General features: G+C 61.7%; 1 protein-coding gene across 3 annotated transcripts; it reads right to left on the reverse strand.

Annotated features, from left to right (window-relative positions):
* Positions 1-9: 9 nt before the first annotated feature.
* Positions 10-15,927, reverse strand: TP53I11 (tumor protein p53 inducible protein 11). 3 transcript variants are annotated; one of them, XM_032414880.1, is made up of 8 exons: positions 15,757-15,927; positions 7,010-7,082; positions 6,092-6,251; positions 5,432-5,490; positions 5,150-5,198; positions 4,637-4,733; positions 3,575-3,676; positions 10-3,081 (listed from the first exon to the last, which is right to left on the reverse strand). In XM_032414880.1, the coding sequence occupies exons 3-8, from the start codon at positions 6,218-6,220 to the stop codon at positions 2,948-2,950; spliced, it is 570 nt and encodes a 189-aa protein (XP_032270771.1). In that variant the 5' UTR covers positions 6,221-6,251; positions 7,010-7,082; positions 15,757-15,927; the 3' UTR covers positions 10-2,947. The 3 variants fall into 3 exon arrangements, with proteins under 3 accessions (XP_032270771.1, XP_032270772.1, XP_032270773.1); XM_032414881.1 differs by lacking the exon at positions 15,757-15,927 and adding an exon at positions 15,098-15,227; XM_032414882.1 differs by lacking the exon at positions 15,757-15,927 and adding an exon at positions 12,036-12,240.
* Between the last annotated feature and the right edge of the window lie 921 nt (positions 15,928-16,848).

The following is a 16,848-nucleotide window of genomic DNA, read 5'->3' on the forward strand; positions in this document are numbered from 1 at the left end:
TTGCCACCCCCCACCCCCGTGAGAATCAGTGGGAGGCAGGGCAGGTCCCAGAGGAACATCTGGCTGAGGCAGGTTCAAGGGCGGGTGGTGAGCCTCATCCCCAAGGGCTTTCCCGAAAGGTGCCAAGGAGCCCCGAATCCGCCGCTGCCCACACCGGGGCTGGAAAGGGAGAGCGGGCAGTCTCTAGCACTGACCAGGCTGGTAGCTGTCTGCAAGGTTGTCTGCAGCCATTCCGAGGCGTGAAGACTAGAGCCCAGCCCCAGTTAGGCTTGCCCCCCTCCCAGGCACTGAGATCTAACTGGGCCGGTCCACATACAGCCCAGGACAGGTGCTGGTGGCTGTGGTTTGGCTGCTGGGGCCATGGGGCTGTGGGGGCGGGGAGCCAGAGCAGGCCCCCCACTGTTGGTCACACCCACACCCTGGACTGAAAGCCAGCTTCCTGCTCCAGAGCCCCTGCCTCTTGGAAGAGGGAAGCCATCCAAAGGGTTTGGAGGCTCTCTTGTCCTTCTCGTCCTTCCATGCCTAAGGGGCCCAGACCGGACACCCCAAACCAGCCGAGGCCCCAGCATCCCCATCTCCCAGAAGCCCCCTCTTCCCTTCCCCCCGTGGGTCCTAGGTCGAAAGTCTATTTTGAAAACTGTAAATGTTCCTTGCAGTAGATAGCAGAGCTAATTTATCATGTTTATTTCCTGTGAGCCCCCCCTTTTTATATTCTATATCAAGAGGAGTTTTTGTAATATAAAACAGAACACCCACACTGATGGTTTTGCACTGGTTTTTGTGACTGTTTCTTACAAAAAGAAGAAGGAACGAAGAATAAATAGTGACTGTGAAGAAAGGTGGTCTTGCTTGGGGTGGGGGGAGATGGGGGCTGAGGCGGGAGCTTGGCCGGAGGGTGCTGGGCTCCAGGGACAAGGGTAGAGGGTGGGGGGGGGAAGTCGTCCCAAACCTTCAGGATGAAGAGCTGGGCCTACCCTGGGTCTTCTTCAGATGTGTGGGTCCCCCTCCCCATCGTCCCTGCCTCCGTCCCAGCAATGGCTCCTTGCCTTAATGTGCCCCCCCCATGTCCCCAGACCACATGGCTGTTTGCCAGGCTCCCTCCCCCTGGGCCTAGCGCCGACGTCCAAGCCAGCAGCATGGAATGTCAAGCTAGCGTCATCCCGGCAGGCCCTCCTGACCACCCAAGGGGCAAGGCCGCGCGGGCGGTGAGGCCGTTGGGCCAGCCCGAGTTTTCTACTTCCCGGCCGGCCACCATGCCCACTGGGCACGAGGACAAACCACCCATCACCCGTCGGAGGAGGAGCCGGGCCTTAAAAGGCCTGCGTCAGGAGGACAGGACTGTGGCCCTGGAGGACAGGGAGGCGCCCCGCGTGGCCAGGGCTCCGTGAGCAAGCAGCCGGATTCTGGGCAGAGGCCCACACTGCAGGGGTAGGAGACGGAGGTGAGGAAAGAGCCCAGCCTCTCCTTAGCCACCAGGTTCCTGTCTGCTCCCCGACCCACGGGGCCTCTCCCCTCAGCTGGGACAGAAGCAGTCGCGCTGCTCTGCTGGGGACCAGCTGCGTGGCTGCAGGGACAGTGGGCCCGGCGCCGACAGGGCAAGGTTCCCGGGCAGGGGTGCAGCCACAACGGCTAGAGCCGGGCCGCCCCGCCGACCACCCACCTCGCCCCACCGAACACACTCGATTCCAAGACGAGAAGCAAGTGCGGGGCCCGGGCTGCCTTTCTCCACACCTGTCCCCAGAACATGAGGGCCACCACGCCTGGGGCACATGCTTGTGTCCCAGAGGGAAGGGGAGCATGGGGAGTGACAGACAACAGGGGCCCACGGGCCGGGAAGGGCGCGGCAGGACGGCGGGGGGTGCTTCAGCTCTGCGGGAGCCGCTCGTCGCCTCCTCCAGGGCACTTGGGGTGGGGGACGTGAGCGAGGCCTGCTGAGATATTTCTATTTATTTCCTGTGCTGAGTTGGAAGGGCACCCAGTCCTAGCCTGCCGGGTCTCGGGGCAGCACCCTGGGGAGAGGGTGAGGGTAGGTGAGGGGGCTGAGCCAAGCGGACAGCAGACCCTGAAGGACATACCAAGGGACCAGGAAATGCCGCTGTTTCTCTTTCTTCCTCATGTCCAAACCCCATCACTCACAGGAGCCTCCACAGGGTTCGCTCTGTGCCCACTGCCAGGGCCGGCCTGGGGGGGAGGGAGGCTGCTGGTGGCCTCTGGACCCAGGCCAGCTGCGGGGAGGCGGCTCCTGGGAGCCTCCAGGGGCCAGGCTGGAGGCAGAAGAGCCTAGAGCAAGGTCCTAGGACAGAGCCTGTGGTGGCCGGGCTTGGGCTGGGGACGGGCTCTGGCTACAGGTGGCCCGCCTCACAGAGAGGCTGAAGAGGGAGGTACCAGCTCAAAGCCAGCCATCCCGGCCCGTCAGCCCCGCAGCTGGGCTGTGCGAAGGGCAGGGACGTGCGCCGACGGGGCCGACGGCAGCTCCCACAGGTGGCGAGGGCCCACGCCGAGTACGGACGCAGGGTCAAGCGGTCAGATTTCCCAGGCATACATAGAGGCCACGTTCAGCTGTGCGGGCACTAGACTGGGTGGGGGTGCGGGGAGGACGGGGAAGCAGGGCACACCTCTCTCAAACCAAAGAAGGGCCTCCTGGCAGAAGGGGCAGGAGCCTCGCCTTAGCCCAATACCCCATGACTCAAGCTCTTCAGTCAGTGCCTATCCAGGGGATCCGGAGGCCAAGAGAGCCAAGAAAAGGAGGCGGTGCTGTGTGGGGCGAAGGGCAGAGGTGCCGAGGCTCTGTCCCTCCCCAAACCTGAAAGTCCAGGAGATCACAGCATTTGGGGGTGCCCAGGAGGAAAGGAAGGCGAGCGGGGTCCTTCCTGCCTTCCAGGAGCCAGAGGGAAACTGAGGTCCTGGGGCCTCCCTGCTCCACAGGGGCCCCTGGCCCAGCGAGTGGCTAGACTTTCTTGGGTTTTCGGCCGACTTGGTAATAGTAGTAAACGCTGATGGCGACAAAAAGGAGGCGGCTGGCCAGAAGCAGCAGGATCCCCAGGGACACGAGGCCCGTCTCGGCTAGCGTGGCAGTGACCACTGCGGGAGAAAGACCGGGAGGGGACAGAGGTCAGAGGAGGGGTGTGCCTCAGCCCCCAACACAGGCTGACCCGCTGCGCCGGGGGCTCCTGCCGGCTGCCGGACCTCACGGGCGTGTCTGGTCCGATGTCCCCCATGGGGTGGGTGCGGGGGTGAGGGCGAGCGTGGGGGCCACACTGGGTGTGCGCTGTCGCACCTGCGCTGGGTACACAAGTGAGCGATGGGTCAGGGGAGGCTGCGGGTGCACGTGCGTGTGGGAGGCCGTGGACGCGCATGGCGTATATTCAAGAAGGTACACGTATGTGTCCGGCGTGTGAGCACACGCGTGCAGACATACAGGTAAACACGGCCGCGTGAGCCCCTCCCCCCAGACAGATTTCCATCCCTTCCTGGAAGCCAAGTGGCAGGAGCTGGAGAGCCAGGGGCCAAGCTGCCCTGCCCGCACCCCCCACCCCATCAGCCTCCCTGTCTTGCTGCCCACCGCAGGACTCACCCAAGAACTGGACCCCAAAGTAACAGGCTTCGGTGAGCAGAGTCCATCGGATGATAACCTTCTCGGCCGTGTAGAGGGCGTTCCACATGATCAGGGAGATGCCTGGGGCGGGGGAAGAAGGGTAGACTGGGAGCCGGCAGCTTGATCCCTTGGGGCCGGGGTGGGATCCCAGATTTCTACATCCCCCACCCCTACACACACTCCCCAAATTAAAACTCATCCATCATCCGACCTAACCCCATAACCCTAGGTCTCCCACTGCCTGGGTGAAGGGCTTGAAGGCGCCCCAGTGGCCACCAGCCCTTGCCCCCTCCCCCAGTACCGGTGCAGACCCTTGAGGGATGGGTATTGGTGCCATGGGCACGAGGTTGGGGAGACTGCGTGTACAGAGGCAGGGAGGCCTGCTGAAACAGCGGGGCTGGGCATCATGAGATGTGGCTGGGGTCCGGGGCCCACTGTGGGATCTGGGGGAGGCAGGTCTGGGAAGGTAGGCTGGATCCACCCCACAGACCACCCCGAAAGCCAGGTGGAGGGGCTGGGCCTTTATTCTCAGGCAAAAGGAAGCCATAGAATGTTTGGGTGAAGAGGACAGACGCTACCTGTGCTAGGCTTTAAAAGCTGTACTTCAGCTTCCTACCAGGCACTGTGTGTGACTCAAATCAGAGAGGAAACAGGACGGTTCAAACGAGAGGCCCAAGGGTGGGAGGGGTTTTCCAGACACTGTGTTGATTTTGCCTCCTCCTCTAGGTGGCGAGGTCCTGGAGGGCAGGGCCTGAGCCTCATTCATCTCTGCACCCCAATGACCAGGGGGTGCACTACACAGTAAGCCCTCGGTAAGCCTTTGCCCCAGACGATGGCAAAGACGCAGCCCTGTCCCCTGGGTGTATTCCAGCAGTGGCCACAAGATGGCAGCACACACCCAGCAGAGACAGACTCCTCAGCTGAAGGGGGTAGGCGGGGTGCTGGGAAGGGGAGCCCCTGCACAAAGAAAGGCTTCGCCAAGCTCCTCTCAGTCTCTGTTGGGCCGCAGCTGCCCATCACGTCTGTCCTAGCAATACTCACTGAGGAGCGCACCGCCGTAGAGGCGGATGGGGGTCTTGCTGGTCACCTGGGCTCCATCAAAGACGGCATCATAGAGCTGGTCAGGGAAGGCGAGGGCCTGCGGGCATGAGTGGGCAGTTCAGAGTAAAGTGGGAGGGGGTTGCTGCCGAAACACCCCCTGGACATCTTCCTTCTTCCCCCCCCCCCGCCCCGAAGCCAGGCTGAGGTGTCTGGGGCAGTCCAGTGTCAGAGCCGTGGCTGTCCCCCACTCCCGAGTCAGGACAGAAGGCTCTAGATTCCCAGGGGCAAGGAGTCAGGAACATGGACCATGGGATCCAGGATGCTCCAGAGCAGGCAGGGTTCAGGCTGGGACTGTGGAGGGAGCTAGAGAGCCCTGACAGGTAGGCCTCAGCACGGGGCCATGCGGGGAGAGGCAGCCCCAAGGCAGGAGGGGAGCCCCCAGGAGAGGCCCGGAGGCGGGACATAGGGAGCCAGACCCAGGGCCAGGTCCTGGGGGGCGGGAGGGGGGCTCACCATGATGGCAATGCCGGAGAAGAGCACAGCAGAAGCAAACTGCCAAACCCTGCGGGCGTGGAGAGAAAAGTCACAGCCAGGCCCCCTCGCTGCCACCTCCAGGCCCCAGGGGACCCTCCCCTCTCCAGCCAAGAGGTCCAGGGATGGCTGGTTTTAGGGGGAGGGAATGCAATGGGATGGAGTCACAGGCACGGGGACACGGGAGCAAAGCTGACGAGGCGGGGCCTCACGCAGCACCTGCCCATAACCCGGCACCCACCAAAACCCACGCTCGACGCTCACCTCAGCCCCAAAGGCTCCCGAACAGCAAACTTGATTTCATTGCCCAAGACCTGGCTGATCTGTGAACAAAGAGGGGTCAGGGGCACGCCCAGCCCACTCACTCCCCTCCCTGAGCCCCTGGCATGCCCAGGGACCCACCTGGGTTCTTCTGCTTAGCCAAAGGGTCCCCCAGGCTGGGAAGGTCACACTGAGGCCACCCCCCTCTGCCTCTTCTTGACACCAGAGCTTACGGGAAGCTGAAAATATGGTGGGTAAGATTAAAGCTCAGGGGTCTGCTAGACACAGGCTTAAAGCCTGGCTGTGCCACTTACTGGCTTGACCTTGACTTCTCTGAGCCTCAGTTTCCTTACCGATAAAAGGGGTTCATAACTATCTCCCAGGGCTAGCAGGATTAAATCATACTTATAAAGCAATTGGTGCAGTAATGGGCACATAATAAGCACGAAATTCATTCTAATGATCTGTCTTCATTTTTGTTATTATTGCCCTGACGTCTCCATTAAGTTCCTAGAGAAAAAAAAGGGCGCTAAGTCCCAGGGCTCCCGCAGCTCCAAAGGCCGTGGCTACTCTTCTCCCAAGTGGCAGGCCAGACCTGCCTCCCCAAATGGGTGTTCAGAGGCGGACCCCTGGGTGTGGCCAGCTTCAGGCCCCTCGGCCCACCTTGGAGCGGTGTACCTCCCCGTCGTCGTCCTCCCCGCCCACGCCGAGGATCTTGCGGGTCTTCAGGCGGCTCACGAGGTCCGTCTGGCTGTGCTTCTTCATGAGAGGTGGGGGCTGCTTGGCCGCCATCTTGTCCTGGAGCCTGGTGCCTACACAAGGGCTGAGGGGAGACACCAGCCTCAGCCACAGGTCCTGCCCAGCTCCCAGACCTCAGGGGCAGCCAGACCTGACCCCGGGGCCTGGTGAGACCTCCCTGTCAGCCTGGGGCAGCATCTGGAATACCGGCAAGAAATCTGGGGGGCCCAGACTTAGTACTTGGCTCCTTAACCACCTGGCTGTTTGATGAAAGGGCCTCTCCTCTTCCTGGCCTCCGCTTCCTCATCTATAAAATGGATGGGGGAGGATGTCCCTAAAGCTCTTCCAGCTGTGTGAGCCCATCTGGCCTCCACGGACATGGCGCACCCCGGGTAATCAGGTTGGTCGGAGCCTTACAGATGGCCCTGGAGGAGTGTGTGGGCCCGGGAAAGGCATTCGGACCCAGGTGGAGACCACATTCAAAGGTTCCTGGGAGGTGGGGGCAAACAGGAGTCCGGGCCAGTTGTGCCAGAAGAGGGAACATCTGCCCAAGTCCTGGGGTCCAGGCGCTGCACTGAACTTTTGCCCAGATAATCTCTCCGTCCAGCAAGCCCTCCCTCCCTGTCTCGCAGACGACCTCCTTCAAACCTGCCAGGACTGAAAGAAGGGGAGGGGGGTGGCCCCAGGACCCAGGAGAGCCAGAGGAAGGATGGCCAGGAGAGCCTTCTGGCCGGGGACACCCACTACCAGCCTCTTTCCCACCCCTGTCTGCTCACGATCCTCCAGAGCCCCCACTCCCCAGCCATCCCCCAGCTCCACCTCGGCTCGGTCTTGGGCACCTACTTTGTGCCAGGCACTGGGCTGGGAGACACAGAAATGAGGTGACCGCTGGTCTCGCCTTCAATCAGCACAAAACCTATGCAAAGGAGACAAAAGTGTGGACTCCAGTGAGGCAAAGGCTTCCAAGAGTTGGCCCAGGGGTGGCCCTGGGCTCCTCTAGTCACAGCACCCCCCATCCCCAGCACGCGATGGGAATGATTTACACCCATTCTACAGATGAGGAAACCAAGGTCAACAAAGTTCAACAGAGACAGGGTTGAGTAACTCCAGGACCCCCCACCTGACAGCACCACATGCCGTATTCCAGCATCTCATTCTATAGAGGCCCACAGACACCCACTGGTCGGCCTCGGGGTCTCCGGTGAGTGATGTCCAGCCCCCGGGCCTTAGTTCCTCATCTACAAAATGGGGGTCGCTATGCGGTCCGCTCCCCCCCCAACCCTGGGGGCACGGAGGTGGCCGGGGTTGATGATGAAGACAGTTCCAATGCCCAAGACCATTTGATGGGGGGGGTGGCCAGCCCACTGGAAAAGGCAGGGTTTAACCACACTGCTCCCCCGGGGGGCCGGGCACTGTCCCCACACCTCAGCACTTGCCACCATTTCTCGTGACTCCAGAGTGAGGCGACAATCAGCCTGGTGTCCCTCCCGCCGCCCGGGAGCCCTCCACGAGAGCTGCCAGCCACAGCTGGGAACCGCCGGGGCCCGCCTCCCTCGCCGGGCCTCAGCCAAGGAAGCACCGGGGCGCCCAGCCCTCACCCTCCTTCCTCTTCCAGCCTCCCCTCTGGCCTTTCATTTTTTAATTTACATACTGCAGAACCGAGATTCTTTGTTGTTGCAGTTACATGACTTTTAGCACATGTATAGATGCAGAGAAGGACCACCTGCGAATCGGGACACCTGCCCTGGCCCTCCCCTGCCCTCCCCCCTCGCCCCCCTCAGCCACTGATCTCCAGGCCGTCACTCTAGTTTGGTTTTGTTTTTTCAAACACGTTCGATAAATAGACTCATATAGCCGAGAACCACTTGAGACCGGCTTCTTCCATTCCGCGTAATGCTAAAATGCCTCTGAGACTCGTTCGGGCTGCTGGGCGCTTCCCCTGCCTGGTCCTCTTTAGGGCCGGGTAATATTCCATGGGGGAAGATGCACCAGTTGGTTGACCCCGTCACTCACTGAAGGCCATCTGGGTTGTTTCCAGAGTTTGACAGTTACGCACAGGTCTCCGTCCCATGGCGTAAGGTGGCATTCGGGTCAAGCCCGCCAGGCCCCGGGCTGTCTCAGTGACCCCCGCTCAGAGCGTCAGCTGCCTTCCTCTGCCCGAAGAGCCCTCCCCACCAACACACACACAACGCTCCCCTCCGCACCGCAGGCCCGAACCTGCAAAGCAAGGGCTGTGGGTTGTGGGAGTGCCAGCCTCCTGGGACGGGGTACAGCAAGGGGACTGCAGTGGCCTGGGCTCCACTGGACGCCAGCATGACTCTTAGGGGGGACAGGCTTCATCCCCAGGCACCGCCATCAGGTACTTGGGCGGGAGGGACCCACGGTGGCCTCCCCACCGAGCCCAGCCGCCAGCAAGGAGCTCACCACCCTCAAACGGCCCTAGGGCCTCCTGGGGAGAGTGAAATCGGGGAGTAGGGTCCCCAACACCTGCCTTGGCATAGCTGACTACTCTGAGCACTGAGTTCTGTCCCTTCTTCCCACAGCACAGGGCCCCACCTGGGGAGCACAGGTAGACAGCTGCAGTGCCCCATGCACCTGCCAGACGCCCCATGCCCCCCCAAGGCAAACCACATACATGGACCCCTCAGACCTGCCCTTGAATTTTCTTCCCCTTCCCACTCCACAGGTGTTTTTCAGCCTGGCCTCATTTTAACCTAGGTGAGGACAGAGGGCACCTCCCTCCGCTCCACTCCCTACGCCGCGACTGAGCCGGGGGTGCGTTCAGATCCTGGGTCTGCCCTCTTACCAGCCGCAGGGCTTCGGGCAGCTCCCTGCAGCTCTCCCAGCCTCAGTGTCTACCCTGTGAAATGGGGTTAATAAGAACACTCCCTCTGTGTGAGTGCGGGAGGCCCAGGAGAGGGAACATGCGCAGGGCCCGGGGCCAAGTGCCCTGCCTGCCCACACTCCTACTTCCCATTCTTCATGCGGCCATTGAGTCGCGCACAATGCAAACAGCCGGCCTGATAGGGCCGTTGCTTCCTTTCCAGAGCCAGCTGCCCTTCGAAGGGCCCCCAGGGCTCCCCCGTTCCCCTGTGCCAGGCTGCCCGAGGCTAAGGGCAGGGGCGGGTGCAGGAGAACCTGCCAAGCAAGGAGCTGGGACAAGGTAGCCTGCACTCCCCTAGAGGCCGAGTTCATGACCCTCTACATTCTGCACCTGGCGGGCCTCTCCGACCTTGATTCCCAATAAAGCCAGCAAGTCCCTGTCCTTTTTCATGGTGGTTCCCAGTTCTGAACCACTGCCCAGCCAGGAAGGTCCTCCTTGCGCCCTGCTCCTCCCCACCTCCACCCTCCTTATTCTTCAGGGCCACACAGCCTCTCCTCAGGGGCCTTCCCAGGACACATCCTCTTCCTCTGTCGCCTGGACTCCCGTGGGTCTCAGTGTGCGTGGCCACGGGGGGCCACCGCCAGCCCATACCCTGGTCCCGTCACGGGCACTCGGGCTCCCGGGCTCCCGGAGACCCTGTGATCTGAAGGCAGGGCTGCTGCCTAGTCCGAGAATCTCCCTGCTGCACCTCTGCACACGGTGGGCGCTCCATCGGCACGGGCCAGTGAGGGGCAGCCGGGCCACAGGAAGTAGGCCTCCTTAACCCCACCCAGAACACCGGGGGTCCCACTCAGTTAGACGGGGCAGGGCCCAAGGGGAGGGGAGGCTCCCAACACACACTGGACGAGGCAGAAAGCTGAGGCCCGGAGAGGGCCAACGAGCCAATGGCTGGCGAGTGCAGGAAAGGGGCTTTGCAGTCAGGCGGGGCTGGCTTCTAATCGGACCTCTCCTACGGGCCGGTGGCCTCGGACCAGTAGGTCTAGGGTGCTGAAGACATAGGAGAGTGGGTACAGATGCTCTTGGCGAAGGGTCTGGCCCATGCAGTGCCCAGGAAATGGTGGGGGTCAGGACCGGGGGAGACAGTGTGGTGAGACCTCTCGATGCCCCCCTCCTCAGAAAGCTGTGGCCATCGCTAGAAGACCAGCGCCCCGGGGCAGGGCTTTCTGTAGGTCTTGCTCACGGAGCCTGGGACACTCGCTGGCATGTGAGGAGCTCACCAAATATTTGTCACCAAGTCGTGAGTTGGGGAAGGGATTGCCCCCCCACCACCTGACCGCTGGCCAAGATCTGACTCCCCGCAGCAATGCCCTCCCACCACGCCCCTGCCCGCCCCTCCCATCAAGTGCAGGGACATCTGAGGGCAGGAAGAACATCCCCAAAGAGCTCCCAGTGGCAGCAAGACAGAGGGGGTCATGACTAGACAGAGGCCGGGAACAGAGAGACTTATCAGGGGTGCAGGTGTCAGGGGAGAATGGGGGGGGTGCATATACTTAGCGATTAGGCAAGCTTGGGCTCAAACCTCAACTCTTTCTCTTGTCTGTGACCTCAAGAAAGTTTCCTAACCACTCTGAGCTTCCATTTCTTCCTTGGTGAAACCACGGTACTATTTTTTAGCTCACGGGGTTGTGATGAGACCCTGAGCAAAGGCAATTAGGGGGCCCGGCACCTACTATGGGCTCCATACAGGACAGCAATTAACGGCATTACTCATGGGGCGGCTGCCAAGGCCCTGTCCTGGCGGCAGGTCAGGTGGGGCTGGGGCATCATCCCCATGCTGGTCCCAAAGGACCTCTCCCCACCCCCTGCAGCCTTCCCAGGAAGCCTGGTTTCCATAGAAACAGTCGGACTGCAGAGCTGTCCCCGGCATGGAGACTGTGCCCATGAGGGCTGGCTTAGAAACCTGACCAGCAGTGGGGCGGGGGGGAGGCACAGAGGAAGGGGGCCTGGGGCCCAACACACCCACCAGCTGCCGAGCTTCCCGCTGATGCAGGGGGGAGTCACTGTGATGCTGAACATCACAGCCAAGAACCACTTCCTTTTCAAACAAGACCTTTTGCTGGAGGGACAGTGCCCCCCCCCCCCCGTCCCTCCCCATCTGGCAGGAACTGCCCCCGAGGGCATCCACCCCAGGGCTGGAGGCAGAGGACAAGTACTTCCAGGCCAGGAATTCTTGGCAGCCCCCAAACAACGCCATGAGAATGGCTGTACTGTCACCCCCATTCTACAGACGAGGAAACTAAGGCCTGAGGGACTTAATCAAGCTTCTCAGGGTTAAGTGGCAGAGCTGAAATCGGGAGCAAGTTAACTACGCTATAAATGGATCTCCTGAGAGGAGCTGGTGTGTGTGTGTGTGTGTGCCAGGCCTGGGGTGCTGTTTGGTGAACCTGACCTCTAGGAAGAGCTAAGCCGTAAGCCATCTTCCTCCTCACATCGCCCCTTGAAAGCCCCTGGCAGGTTGCCAGTATCTGAACTCCTTCCTTCCTGGGGTCTAGCCTCTCTTGGGTTAAGGCCTTGTGACTCCAGCAGGACCAGGGAAGGGCTACAGGGAGACCCATTGTTCTCTTATCACACTGAAGCAAAATAGCTGGAAACGGGGTGTGGGACCGCGCAGCGCCAGGAGAGGGGGCACTGACAGAGGGGGCCTCCGGGCGGGCGGTCAGAGAGAAGGGGGGCAAGGGGAGAGGGCCAGCAAGGAGGCCAGGGAGGCTAGAAGGTCCAGAGCCCCTCTGCCCCATCATCCACCCCGTGGTCCCTTCCTGGGACGGCCCATCAGCTCCTTGGCCGAGAGGCCTTTCAAAGACCCCCAACCCAGAACCCCCCAGCCTGAGCGCTCAGGCAGAGTGAATCTCACTTCTCGAGGGCTGTGCTGGAGAGGCGTGGGCGTGAACGGACCCATGTTCATTCCTAGCTTGAGCCTTGGGGCCCATTAGCCATGCAGACCCTCCATTCCTGCGCTGTAAATGGGGCTCAAGATGCCTGACTTACCAGGTTGGTGGCAGAATTACAGCGAAACCAGGAAGTCACAGGACACACAGGGGGCTTGCCTGATGCCTGACTGACATCAGGACTGACGTCATCGCCGTGGCTCCCCGGGTGCAGGTTCGGTCATGTGGGTCTCGGGGCGAAGGCACCAAGCCAAGGCGAGGCTGCGGCCGCAGAGCCTCGTGGAGGTGCGTCCCTCGAGAGCACAGTCATTCTAAAGGCCAAGCCTGCCTGAGTCAGCCTTGCCTCTCGAGTAGATGAGTAGACGGGGAGCCGGTCCCGCATCATCCATCACCCGCCCCCCCGCCGGGCTCAGGGTGGAAGCGAGCGGTGGGACGACAGGGAGAGCTGGAGGGGGACAGGAGGGGGCGTGACGCGAAGCCCGCTAGAGGTACAGGCCTAGTCCCGGACTCAAGGAAGGGATTCCGCGTCCCATTTCCAAGAACCTCCAGGAACATGGGAGCTGGTATGGGGCCCACCGGGGACACAGGACAGCTGAGGTCCCCAGAGATTCTGTCTGCCACCGCGGCTAAACCAGGGCCCGACTTTGGGACTCGGCGCCTCATCTAAGGAAAACTGGGCTCTGGCTCAGGGTCAAAGGAGTAGATCAGGACTCAAAAGGCCTGTGCTTAAATCCTGGTTCTACCATTTATTAGCCGCATGGCCTTGGGCCAGTGACACCACCTCTGTGGGCCTCGGTTTCATCTGTGAAATGGGTGTAATAAGGCCACCTACAACCCACTGATGAGAAGATGCACAAAAACACCTCGAACGGTACCCGTTTTATAGTGAATGCTCAGTAATAACGTCGCTGCTGTTATTCTCAGGCTAGGAGACTCAGCTTCTTTGCCTCCGTTTCCCCCGTGACCGTACCAGCTTCAGTCCCCTTCAAGGAGCTACACGTGGATACAAAATGGGGTGTTTACAAGGGGTGGCCTTAAGAAGGAAATGGGAAGGGAACAAGGGTCATGCTGGGTCAGGAGGAAGATGCTGCCCTGAGGCGCTCACAACGGCTGACAACGGGTGGCAGGGATACGGAACACCTTGAGGGACTAAGCCTGGGTGGCTCCCCTCCATGTTTCCGGCACTTGGCCAGGCCTGACCCTGGCAGGGACGCAAACCAGTGTTGCCAGTGAGTAGCTGAGATGCAGGGTGAAGTGAAAATAGTATGGACCAGGTCGCAGAACATCAGGCACCCCGCCCTGCCGTTGTGGCTCCTGCATGTCCCGTGGAGACTTTCAGGTCGTCTCTGAGCATCACTTCCCTCATCTGTGAAAGGGACACCCTTTATCCCTTTTCAGTCAGCCTTGCCTCTTATCTCTGCCCCACCCCTTCACTCCACTGGAACCGCAGTGGCTCCTTACAGTTTCTCAAATATGGCGGACACATTTCAGCCCCAGGGCCTTTGCACAGGCCATTCGCTGCAGGATCTTTATTTCCCCAAGCTATCCCCACAGTTCACTCTTTCAGAGCCTTGGCTGAGTCACCTCCTCAGGAAGGCCTCCTTGACCACCTTATTTAAAATGACAACCCCACCCCATTAAAATGGCAAAACCACCCCAGCCTCAACATGCCTGACACTCAACTTTTCCCCCCTCACCCCCCCCATACACTATATACTTTACTTTATTATTTGTCCCTCCACCATTTACGTGTCAGCTCCATGAGGGAAAGAATCTTTATTTTGTTCTCAGCTGTCTCCCAGTGCCCTGAACTGTCTGGCACTTGGTTCACTAAATCACCTTTGGTATAGGGCCCACAGTTTGTTCAATCAAAGGAAAGAAGAGTCTAGAACTATGTATATCAGGGGTCACTGCTAATTTCATTGCTCTCCTACCCTCACATAGTGAGGGGCAGGCCCTTTCTCCGGGGGGGGGGGGGGGGAGCGTAAGATTTTGTGGGGGGAAGGGAGGCAGCAGAGTACAGAGTTGGAGAAGCTACAGCTGCAGCCTGGGGGTAGGGATCCAGCAGGTGTTGACAGCCAGACATGGGTGAAGGCCTTTGGGCCCCAGCCCTGCACTCCAAATTTGGAAGAACTGATTAAACCCACAACATGTGGGCAGAAAAAGAGAAGCCAGGGCAGCTTGCTCCTGGCTAATGGAGCCAGAGGGGACCTCAAGGACCAGATGGCCCATTTTATAGATGGCATAACAGAGACCTGGAGAATACACAGTGCCTTATTTCCTAACAACCCAACAAGAAAAACTTTCCCTCCTGCGGGGCTGAGCGTGGGGCTGGTGTGAGGCTTCGGCTAAGGCTAAGGAACGGAGTGTCCCCTCCTGGCGCTCCACCAGCGCCTCCCACCCCACCCCACTCTGTGTCCCTGGGCTCTTTGGGCTGCAGAGGGTCGTGGGCCCCTCTACACCGGCCACCAGAGGTGTAGGTCCAAGAGGCCGCACCGTTGAGGTGGCCATCCCCGCGGCCCTGATGCCTTCTCCCCGCAGGACGGCCCCACCAGGAAGTTTGTCCGAAGGAAATCAACCAGGAAGCGCGGGGCGGTGGTGGGGAGCCCACGCGGCCTTGGCTCCAGAGGAGCCCCGGGGTTCCGGCCTCTGCGCGCTCCAGCCCCCCACCCAGCCCACCTTGCTCCAGAGAAGAAACCCGCTCCCCTGGGGCCGCGAGGGGGAGGCGGGAGCCCGGCACTGGGTGGGGGCGGGGAGGGCGGAACGAAGGGAGGCAACGCAAGCGCCCGACCCTACCGGGCGCGCCGGGGATGCGCGCGGGGTTCTGGCGGTTCCTCGATAGACCCCCCACCCCGCCCCAGGGTGGGTGCGAGTATTTTGCCCCTGGCAGGGAGCCCCAGCCCACCGAGAGCCAGGCCAATGGCCCCACACTGTCACCTTCCCGCTGAGCGCGCGACTTAGGGGAGACTGGGGGGCGTCCGTCTCCACCTGTGCTTCCCGGACCCTCCCACCCAACAACTGGGGCTTAGGCGCGGCTACGGTTTCTGCCTCCTCCCCCACCCCCACCCCTTCCTCCCTCGCCGGCCCGGAGACCAGGGTCTCTCCCAGTCTGCCTTCCTCCTCCTCCACTGTGTCCTTCCTCTCCTAGCTCCAGGCACTCACCCACTTTCTGAGACCCGGGCCTGAGAGCTGGGGACCAGGCGGGGAGCTCCGGGCGGCTGGGCGCCCCCACGGCCCGCCCAACCAGTGGGTCCGGCCAGCGGGAACTCCGCCACCGCGGTCCGCGGCCCTGCGGGGGCGAAGACAGAAGGAGGGGCACTCGCAAGTTTGTGCCGCGCACTCCTCGGACCGGGGAACAATGGCGATGGGGGGGAGGGGACAGAGAACCGAGCGCGGGGACAACAGTCAGACCCCAGGGAGACAGAAACTGCTGTTGGCTCTTTCTCTCTAGCTCCGAAGCAGAGGGGGAGGCAGGGGGGAAATAAAACAGTCCAACGGGGAGGAGACAGCGAAGGCAGAAAGCCGGGGGAGAGAGGGAAACCGAGGCAGCGGGAAGGGCGGCGAGTGGAGAGCTCCAAGGGAGGTAACCGAAGGGGCTGCGGGTCTGCGCCTTGGGGGGGGGGGACCCCTGGAGTCCCGGCATTATCCGCCGGGGCCAAGAGGTCCTGGGCGTCCAGCTCGCGCGCACGGGGTCCCCAGGTCCGCCGCGGTCACTGCGGCGGCAGAAGCCCCGCGGGGCTGGGCTGCGCTGCGCAGGCACCGGCCGGCGGCGGGAAGGGAGCGTGCGGGGCTCGGAGGCGGCGGCGGGGAACAGAACTTACGTTCCTAGCGCATGCTGGCGCCGGCGCTGCGCGGAGCTGGCGAGCCAGGGGACGCTCGGGCCCTCGGGTGCCTCACATCGCGCCGCCCGCGCGGGGCAGGGCAGGGCAGGGCAGGGCCGGGCGGGACTGCGCGCGGCGTCCTGCGCGCCCGGGGTTTACCCGAGTCTGGCGGCCCGCGCTGGTCCCTCCTCTCAGTCCCGCGCCAAGCCAATGGCGCACCGTCCCCTCCCACGCGCCGGCTGCCTCGCCCCCGAGGGGGGCCGCCGGGCGGGAGGGGGAGAGGGGTTGGGGCCACTGGGCTCCGGGGCTCCCCGGCCGAGGCTTTCCCAGGGACTGCCTGCGGGGGGCGCGCTCACGCCCCGGGACAAGGCGCTGGAGAATCGAAGCCGAGGGCCCGCGCGCCGCCCAGGAAGACTTTCTTGGCAAGTTCTGAAGACTGCGCCCCTTTCCTGAGACTCTCAACACCCCCGCAGGTTGGCAAACCACACTGTCTTATATATCCTCGGGGTATCCCCTGGGGCCTAGGCCAGTGTCTAAAATGGAAGGGACTGCTTTGGCTGGTAGACACCCAAGTGTGTAGGGAACACAGTGACAACAATGGTCACCATCTGCTGAGCGCCCGCTCCGTGCCAGGCACCGTGTGCTCAAGGAGTTTCGAGCATTAACTCATTTGATTCTCACAACAACCTAAGAAAGCGGCATGATTAATCCCATTTTACAGATGATGGTTAGTGACTTTTGATTTGGGCTTCCAGCTTAGACCCACCCTTCTTTCTCCCCCTGCATAGGACACCCACCCCCTCCGCATAGGACACCCACCCCCTCCACCTTCTTCATCCTCCACCCTAAAATCTGGTCTCCGAGATGTTGCTCTAAACTGCACTGTCACAGGACAAAGATCTTATCTGGGGCTCCTGGACATGTGGTGGGAGGCGCAGTTGTCAGACCTTTTATCTCTGCGCATCCTGTGGGGGAAGTGGGGGTGAAGGTGTGGTTTGGGGGTCCTGGAGGCTCTCTGGGAGCCTGTCAGCCTAAAAGAACCAGGCTCCTGCAAACAACGCCCCCACCCACTCTGGGCTCATTTAAACCCCC

The sequence above is a fragment of the Phoca vitulina genome, unplaced genomic scaffold (genome assembly GCF_004348235.1).
Source record: "Phoca vitulina isolate PV1807 unplaced genomic scaffold, GSC_HSeal_1.0 scaffold16, whole genome shotgun sequence".
In the NCBI taxonomy this organism is placed as follows: domain Eukaryota; kingdom Metazoa; phylum Chordata; class Mammalia; order Carnivora; family Phocidae; genus Phoca; species Phoca vitulina.